The 9,737-nt window shown below is 52.2% G+C and overlaps 1 protein-coding gene across 1 annotated transcript; it reads left to right on the top strand.

The window, feature by feature from the left end:
* Positions 1–4,121: 4,121 nt before the first annotated feature.
* Positions 4,122–9,042, top strand: LOC134016721 (leucine-rich repeat and immunoglobulin-like domain-containing nogo receptor-interacting protein 3). Its single transcript, XM_062456041.1, has 3 exons — positions 4,122–4,721; positions 6,885–7,628; positions 7,851–9,042. The coding sequence occupies exons 1-3, from the start codon at positions 4,173–4,175 to the stop codon at positions 8,427–8,429; spliced, it is 1,872 nt and encodes a 623-aa protein (XP_062312025.1). The 5' UTR covers positions 4,122–4,172; the 3' UTR covers positions 8,430–9,042.
* Positions 9,043–9,737: the final 695 nt, after the last annotated feature.

Raw genomic sequence — 9,737 nt, 5'->3', positions numbered from 1 at the left:
TGTTTTTCTGTGTTTGTGTGTTCATCTGTGGGTGCTTTTCTGTGTCTGTTTGTGTGTGATTGAGAGAGAGCTGTGATCTGTATTGTTTGTGTGTGTGACTGAAGGAGCTTGTGTCTGTCCTTGAGCCAAGCAGCAGAGACCTTGGTGGTGCTGAGGGACTCAGTTCACTGATTCATGCTGTGCTCTGGGGAAGGGGGGGGAGGGAGGGAGGGGAGGGGGGGGAGGGGGGGGGAGGGAGGGGGGGGAGGGGGGGAGGGGGGGGAGGGGGGGAGGGGGGGAGAGAGGGAGGGGGGGGGGGGAGGGGGGGGAGGGGGGGAGAAAGACAGCCTGCATCCATCACTACCTAAGAGCCAGGGGACCACGACAGGCACAAAAAACACACACCTGCACAAAACACACACACACAACACAAACACACAGCACCAAATACACAACACGTACACAGGCACGTTCACACACACACACACACACACACACATGCAGGCTGGGGGGCAAAGACGGGGGCTCATTCCCCATCACTACCTCCCCTCATCCAGCGCTGATGTGTGTGACGGGGAGACATAGACCTCACTGCTCTCTGCTTCCCACACACTTTCACGGTCCACAGACTCTGACCCTCTGGCTGGGCCCCCCTGGGGCCCCCCTGGGCCCCCATGGGCCCCCCGGGCCTGCTCCAGTACAGGACACGTCGACAGGTCTACAAGGGCTTTGTGGTCTTGTTATGGTCACATTGAGTGGTCGCCGGTCGCACAAGACGATGGAGACTGAATCCTGACGGAAACATCCGGATAGGGGGGGCGCTTTTCCTCCCCCCTCCCCTCTCATCCCCCTCTCCCCTCCCCTCTCATCCCCCCTCTCCCCTGTCCTCTCTGGTCTTCTCTCTTACTGGCTCTCTAGTCTCCTCCCTCCTCTCTCTCTTCTCCTCCCTCTCCTCTCTCTCCTCTCTCTCCTCTCTCTCTTCTCTCTCCTCTCTCTCTCCTCTCTCTCTTCTCTCTCCTCTCCCTCTCTCTCTCTCCTCTCTCTCCTCTCTCCTCTCTCCTCTCTCCTCTCTCTTCTCCTCTCTCCTCTCTCCTCTCTCTCCCCCTCTCTCCTCTCTCTCCTCTCTCTCCTCTCTCCTCTCTCCTCTCTCCTCTCTCTCCTCTCTCCTCTCTCTCTCTCCTCTCTCCCGTCTCTCCTCTCTCTCCTCTCTCTCCTCTCTCTCCTCTCTCCTCTCTCCTCTCTCCTCTCTCCTCTCTCTCTCGTCTCTCGTCTCTCCTCTCTCTCCTCTCTCTCCTCTCTCCTCTCTCCTCTCTCTCGTCTCTCCTCTCTCTCCTCTCTCTCCTCTCTCTCCTCTCTCCTCTCTCCTCTCTCCTCTCTCTCGTCTCTCCTCTCTCCTCTCTCTCCTCCTCCCCCGTGCTACAGACAGTCAGACCTCAGAGGGAATGTGAGTCTGGAACCCGGACGTGTGACTCAGCCTTCTAAAACTGTGGCCAATAAACACCGACCATCTATTATTGATCTGCCCTGCGCTGCCTTGGCCTTCATCTCGACAGTCCTCCGGGGCCCCACCACTCTCTCACTTCTCTCCACGAACAAACCCTGGCTTCAAACGCCTTTTTATTGTATAAAAAAAAAGAAAATCTTATTTTTTTGGGCCAGACTTTTCCGTTTCAAGTTTTAGGATTTCCGGGAGGTGTTTCAGTCGCGTTCTACATTCCTCCATCCGTGCTGTTATCACTGTTCTCTGGGCCAGGGTTTTATTTCCTGTCTGGTTTTAGATTGTGACACCATGCCCAGACACGGAAATATCACAGAACAACAGAGTAGGAGAATTACATTGATGGAAGCGGTCCATGACTTCCAGGATGAAATAAAACCAGATTGTCAATCCTCAATGTTCAACAACATGATGGAAAAATTGCTTTTTAGATGGTTGGTTAGACTGAACCATCTGGGAAGTCTGACTTTGAAACTGTGTACGAAAGGGCAGGAACTTTCAAAACATTACTTGGCAGATGATTGGCTGAACCACCTGTCTGTCATCGTCTATCACGGGCTAACTTCAATCACTCCTGAAGCTGATTGGTCCAAAAACACCGTTGTCATGGGACCAAGCGGAAAAGCCGGAGCTTGGATTCTTGGTTGTGATCTCAAGAATCTGACGAGGTTAGGTCAACCATGCCACACGTTTCACATCCTGTTTCCCAGATGAGGGTCTGAGACGAGACCAGAGGTGGGGGTGGGGCGGGGGGGGGCGGGGTGGGGCGGGTAGGGGGTTGGGGGGGGTGGTGGGGGGGGGGGCTGGAACGTGGTGTCCTGGGGCGACTAGCAGGAGCGATCCGGCTCAGACGGGGCGCGCTGGAGGAGATCAAGCGTCAGCGGAGGAAAGACCAGGACCACAATTATTTAAGTCAGCGTGAAATGGCACGTCCCACACACACACTCACACATACATACACACACATACACACACCTGCTATCACACTTGTGCACACACACACTCACACATACATACACACACATACACACACCTGCTATCACACTTGTGCACACACACACACTCACACATACATACACACACATACACACACCTGCTATCACACTTGTGCACACACACACACTCACACATCCATACACACGTCCCACACACACATACATATACTCACACGCGCATGCAATCACATATACACATTCTCAGGCACACAAATGCAGTCACACGTACATGCATGAAATCACACACACACAAATGCACTCGCACACGCAAATCTAATTACACACTCACACATGTCTATTCACACACACGCACACACACAAACTGTGCGTGTTGAACGCAGGATGATACACAGTGAAACAGTGATTACCTCCTGGAGGGAAGCAAACACACTCCAGGGATGGTTTCCAGGCAAAACTGTTGTCTTATGAGTCAAGCATTGTTTCTGATGTGTGTGTGTATATGAGTCCCTTTTTTGTGTGTCTCCCAGTATCTCACTGCTTGTTGTTGTGTGTGATGCCACATGATGCAGAGGTACGTGCTAGAAGTAAGACGTACATGGATGTCACTTCCTGTCATGCTCAGTCTCGTGTCTCTGCATGTCCCTCTGCTCTCCAGCTGAAGCTCATTGTAGAATCAGCTGAATTAATGAAGATAAATGCTGTCCAGCTGATTCACTTTGTCTGAAGGGTGTCTAGACAGGCACGTTTGTTGGACAAAATCTCTCCAAATTGAGATGCTTATTTAATCATTTCAGAGGTGCTTTTATCCAGAGCGACAAATCGTGCATGTAGAAGAAGTATACAAGTCCAGACATGTGTTCTGCAGTGCAGTGAGACAGGTTCAGGTGGGGCTGTGTACTGCAGTGCAGTGAGACAGGTCCAGACCTGTGTTCTGCAGTGCAGTGAGACAGGTTCAGGTGGGGCTGTGTTCTGCAGTGCAGTGAGACAGGTCCAGACCTGTGTTCTGCAGTGCAGTGAGACAGGTTCAGGTGGGGCTGTGTTCTGCAGTGCAGTGAGACAGGTTCAGGTGGGGCTGTGTTCTGCAGTGCAGTGAGACAGGTCCAGACCTGTGTTCTGCAGTGCAGTGAGACAGGTTCAGGTGGGGCTGTGTACTGCAGTGCAGTGAGACAGGTGCAAGGCTGAGACTGGTTCACAGGGGGGTGTTCAATCACACACAGCAGTACGGGTGTCATTTTTACAAAGCTCCACATGTGGGGTACTAATAGACTTTTCCATCTGTCTTCCTCTCCTCCCTCCATCCCTCTCTCTCTCCCTCTCTCCCTCCATCCCTCTCTCTCCCTCCCTCATCCCTCCCTCCATCCCTCTCTCCTCCCTCCCTCCTTACCCCACCCTCTTTATAATCCTCACCAACTGTTCTCCTTTATGGGTTCTTTCTCTCCCCTCTCTCTTCTTGTCTGTTTCTCTCTTTGAACCTTCTGCTTTTCTCTCACTCCTCTTTGCTCATCACCCTTTCTCTCTGTCTCATCCTCCTCCTCTCTATACCTTTCCTCCCCTCTTTCTCTCCTATTCTTTCCCTTTCCTTCCTTCATTTCCTCCTCCACATCCTCCATTCCTTCTCATCTCTCTCCTCCTCTCTCTCCCCCCTCTCTCCTCACCCTCTCTCCCCTCGCTCCTCCCTCCCCAGTTGTGAGGAGCACTGACCCTGCCTGCGATAGGCTAGGAGTCAGAGGACCAGGGCCATGATTGGCTCTCCTCCCCGGGGGCGGGCCCCGGCTCGCTCCCCCGGGTGGGCGTGGCTCTGGGGGCTGGTTGCCGTGTCAACGGCGTTCCTCCTCCTCCCCGGGGGCTGCCAGGCCTGCCCCCCGCGGTGCGAGTGCTCCGCCCCCCTGCGCTCCGTGTCCTGCCAGCGCCGCCGCCTCACCGCCATCCCAGAGGGCATCCCCACGGAAACACGCCTGCTAGACCTCAGCCGCAACCGCATGCGCTGGGTGGAGACGGGAGACCTGGCGCCCTACCCGCGCCTGGAGGAAGTGGACCTCAGTGAAAACCTCATAGCCACCCTGGAGCCCAACGCCTTCGCCAGCCTACAGAGTCTCCGGGTGCTGAGGCTCAGGGACAACCAGCTCAAGCTGGTGCCCATGGGCGCCTTCGCCAAGCTGGGCAACCTCACCACGCTGGACCTGAGCGAGAACAAGATGGTCATCCTGCTGGACTACACCTTCCAGGACCTGCGCAGCCTGAAGCACCTGGAGGTGGGAGACAATGACCTGGTCTACATCTCACACAAGGTGGGTGTTCCTAGGGGCTAGTCTCTCTGTTACAGAGTCAGGGCCCCCCGGTATGAAACGGAAAATAACTCATAACTCAAATATCATTTTGAGCCTCCTCTCCCCTTTTTAACATAGTCTTCTTTCAATAGCTGTGTGTTTTTCAGTTTTCATGTATTTATGTACCATGCCCGGGGCATGAATAGATAGACTCTGCTGGGTAGACAATAAACTTAACACTCTTCCGTATATAAAAATATGCACATATACAGAAGATATACTGGATATTTTTTGGGCACACTGGCAGCCCCTGAGAACTGATTAATTTATTGTGAATTAATAAGGAATTAATAAGGAATAAGGCAGTTCTGAATGCAAACATCCCAGCACTAGCAAGGTGTATCTAATCAAATGGTCGGTGAGTGTTATGTATCACGTGATATTTACTGTAAAGGCTTTCAGACTCTGTCTTTTTAATGAGAAATTAATTAAGTCTCTCTTGAAAACGTGTGTGAATAGCCTTGGTTGTAACCTGCAAATAGTCAATTACACAATCCAGCACGCTCGTTTTCAATTATCAGCTCTAAGCCCTTGGAAAAGCCGTAAATCTGAATTAGTTTGAATAAGAGAGTTGGACAGTGTGTCTGTTTCCAGGTGAATTAGGGTCCTTTCCAAACAGAGGTCTCTGGTCTGATCGCCCGTCTCAAACTCTGTCTGTCCTTTCCACAACATATCATTTATCAGATATTGCTTTTCCACATAGTCCAATATAACAGAGGGCTCTAAATCAAATAAGAATGGAATAGGGTGGGCAATAGTTGAGTAAAGTATAAATGGAATACAGTTGGTTATAGTAGAAAAGAAACTTATAGAATAATAGAGTAGTTGAATGGAATAGAGTATAGTATTGGTAGAGTAGTGTTCAGTCGAAGGGTGTAGAGTTCACAAGAGCAGGGTAGAGGAAAGCAACCTAGGAGCTCTGAGCCACTCATTTCCTGTCTTTCTCTGGTCCGATAAAGCACTCAAGCGTCTGATGCAATATCCTTTCTATAACTATCTGCTTGTTTCCCACAGAATGCCTGTTCTGGTCCAGTAACACACAGAGCAGCAGGGCTTGTGTCTAGTGTACCGGGCATGGCTGTGTGTGGGCTGTGTGTGTGTGTGCTGTGTGTGTGTGTGTGTGCTGTGTGTTTGCTGTGTGTGCTGTGTGTGTGTGTGTGCTGTGTGTGTGTGTGTGTGTGTGTGTGTGTGCTGTGTGTGTGTGTGTGTGTGTGTGTGGGCTGTGTGTGTGTGTGTGCTGTGTGTGGGCTGTGTGTGTGTGTGTGCTGTGTGTGTGTGTGTGCTGTGTGTGGGCTGTGTGTGTGTGTTCCCGGCGTACTCTAGTCCAATAACACACAGCATGTCAGTGGTCTGTCTAATGTTTCGTATCTTGGAGTCTAATTTAATATACTCTGATAATAACCTGTCTAGGCCTGGCCCTTTGTGTGTGTGTGTGTGTGTGTGTGTGTGTGGGTGTGAGTGTGTTTTGTCCAATTATTCTCTAGTAAAATACAATATGTCAGGGCTGTGCATCAGAGTCTAATATAAAGAGACAGAAATAAAAATGCTTTGTGCGTAGCTCCCAGAAAATAGCCATAGGCACAAACATATTATTACTCTAAAGGGAGGTCCATAGATTAGGGGCTTGTTATGTTTTTTCAATCGACTGATTCCCTGATTCCCTTATTCCCTTAGAATCTTTTTTTTAACTGTTTGCATGTTGTGTTTATATTTCAGTTTAATAAAATACACTCTTTGATCTGTCCACCTGTCTACCAAATCTGACCTTGCGTCAGGTCTGGTACCATTTCAAAGTCTGCCTTGATCAAATAAAAACCTGCCTTGGATATAAATAACTCATTGGGAGAATGACTGCAGATCTCGAGGTCACAGGTTCAAATACCCCCTTTACATCACGTTGGATGAAAGGACCTGCTAAGTGAATTGATGAAATATACAATCCTGCCTAGGGTCTGTCTAGGAGGGCTGACCCTAACCCTACGTGTGTGTGTGTGCGTGCGCATGTGTGTGTATCCCTATGTGTGTGTCCATGTGTGTGTGTGTCCATGTGTGTGTGTGTTTGTGTGTGTGTCCATGTGTGTGTGTGTGTGTGTTTGTGTGTGTGTGTGTGTGTTTGTCCTCCAGGCGTTCTCCGGTCTGCTGGGTCTGGAGGACTTGACGATCGAGCGCTGCAACCTGACGTCCATCTCTGGCCAGACGCTGTCCTACCTGCGCAGCCTGGTCACCCTCCGCCTGCGCCACCTGAGCATCTCCACCCTGGACGACCAGAACTTCCGCAAGCTCTCCAACCTGCGGGGCCTGGAGATCGACCACTGGCCCCTGCTGGAGTACATTTCCCCCCTCAGCTTCCAGGGTCTGGACCTCACCTGGCTGTCCATCACCAACACCAACATCACCTCGGTCCCCTCCGCCTCCTTCAGGAACATGGCCCACCTCACCCACCTCAACCTGTCCTACAACCCCATCTCCACCCTGGAGCCCTGGGCCTTTAGGGACCTGCTGCGGCTGAAGGAGCTGATCATGGTGAACACCGGGCTGGTGACGGTGGAGCGCCATGGCCTGGGGGGCCTCCGGCAGATCCGGGTCCTCAACTTCTCCACCAACGAGCTCCAGACCCTGGAGGAGAGCTCGTTCCACTCGGTCAACAGCCTGGAGACGGTGCGCGTGGACGGGAACCCTCTGCTGTGCGACTGCCGTCTGCTGTGGATCCTGCAGAGACGCAAGACCCTCAACTTTGACGGCAGGGTGCCGGTGTGCGCCGGGCCGGTGGAGGTGCAGGGGAAGAGCCTCAGCACCTTCACCGACTCTGCGCTCTTCGACCACTTCACCTGCCAGAAGCCCAAGATACGCAACCGCAAGATGCAGCAGGTGAGGATGCGGCGACAGACATAACGTTCCTGGTCTGTGTAAAAACATATATTACATGTAAAAAGTTCCTTCCTCTCCCTCCCTCCATCCCTGCCTCCCTCCCTCCCTCCGTGCCTCCTTCCCTTCTTCCCTCCATCCCTCCCTCCCTGCATCCTTCCCTCCCTGCCTCCCTCCCTCCTTCCCTTCTTCCCTCCATCCCTCCCTCCCTGCCTCCCTCCCAAGGTAACGGCTCGCGAGGGCCAGCCCGTGAGTTTCCTGTGCCGCGCCGAGGGCGAACCCGCCCCCGCTATCATCTGGATCTCCCCCCAGCGCCGACGAATCACGGCCAAGAACTCGGGCCGCATCACCGTGTTGCCGGGCGGGACCCTGGAGATCCGCTACGCCCAGCTGACAGACAGCGGCACCTACATCTGCATCGCCAGCAACGCCGGCGGCAACGACACCTACTTCGCCACGCTCACCGTGCGCGGTCACCCTCTGGACTCCGCCTCGGCCTTCTTCGCCAACCGCTCGCTGTACTCCGGCGAGTTCTTCAACGACACGAGCTTGAACAGCACTCGCGTGTTCCTCCAGTTCACCCTGGACCTCACCACCATCCTGGTCTCCACGGCGATGGGCTGCATCACCTTCCTGGGCGTGGTTCTCTTCTGCTTCCTGCTGCTGTTCGTGTGGAGCCGAGGCAGAGGCCAACGCAAGAACAACTTCACAGTGGAGTACTCCTTCCGGAAGGCGGAGGGCCCAGCGGGGGCCGGGGGGCCCATAGGAGGGGGGGCCAGAAAGTTCAACATGAAGATGATCTGAAACAACGCAGCCAGGGGGCCCTCAGGGGAGGCATGAGCACGTCCCGGAAAAACTGGTTTTTCCATTTGATGAAGCAAACACACACAGCGTACGGCTGACTCGCAGAGAGGTGATTGGAGAATTTAAAAAAAGTATATATATGTGGTCCATGGCTAGAAATTCAGATTCAGATTGGGTGACTGAGGAGTCGTGGTTGCCAGGGTTACCTTGATCTCACTGCCTTTACTCAGCTTGTGGTACCCATGTTTCAAAAAACTAAAAACAAACTTTCCAATAAGCTTTTTTTTTTTTTTTTTTTTTTTTTTGAGCTACGGTGTTGTTGTTATAGCTGAATAAGAGTGATCATATTTAAAGAATATAGAAGTTAAACACGTTAAGAGTGGACATGCCGATGCTGTGGAGTGTAGGCAGTCACGTCTCTTCCTGAGGAAGTGACATCACAGGAAGTGACCTGGCTTCCAACCAATCACAGCATCTGTAGCTTTGCTTGCATTTAAGCCTGCCTTGCTGTGATGCGATAGCATGTACAGTTGCAATTTAGAGTTAAGTTGTACGAGTGACGAGTGAGAATTTTAGTGCTGAATAAAGTTTTTTTTAAAACACCCATTTTTAAGCCATTTTGGACATTTCTACAGTATCTCCACTTAAAGAAACATCCAGGTGCAAGTACCAGGCCACAGCTGAGCAGAGGAGGGCTGTGCTGAACAAGGGCTCCAGTCCGAGACAGACCAGATGAAATCACTGCATGAGAACCTGACCACGTCCACAAGGTGTCAGATGGCACCATCATCTATTAAATCGACTAAAATTGGCTCCTCTATTTCAGAACCCATGAAATATTCACCACCGTTAAGAAATCAATCAAAGTCATGATTGTCAGCCTCAAAAAGGACAAGGAAAAAAATAATTAAATAAGTGAAATTAAAATTGTCCTGTCTTACCCTCTGACAGGAGAGCTTTGCGACAAGGTTAGCTGTGTGAGTTTGGGACGAGCACACTGGCTGGGCGTTGCCATGGCAGCCCGTCGTCGGGGAGGGTTTGGTTAGGAAGCCAAACCCACCGGACACCGGGCTGCCTGGTCACCATGACAACCATCGCAGCTGAGGGCGGAGGGGGCGATGGAGGGCTCAAGGGAGCAGGATGGACGGATGGACGGACGGAGGAGGGTGGTGGAGGAGGGTGGAGGGGAGAGGGGATCACCTATTAGCCCTCCGCCACCTTCAAAGACCCCCTGTCCTTTCATCCCGAGTCAGATGGTGGGGGAGGAGAGAGAGGGGGAGGGGGAGGAGAGAGGTGTAGATGCACTTC

Source organism: Osmerus eperlanus, unplaced genomic scaffold (assembly GCF_963692335.1).
Source record: "Osmerus eperlanus unplaced genomic scaffold, fOsmEpe2.1 SCAFFOLD_797, whole genome shotgun sequence".
Classification (NCBI taxonomy): Eukaryota; Metazoa; Chordata; class Actinopteri; order Osmeriformes; family Osmeridae; genus Osmerus; species Osmerus eperlanus.
The sequence above is the reverse complement of the archived record's forward strand: the minus strand, read 5'-3'. Positions and strand labels throughout refer to the sequence as shown.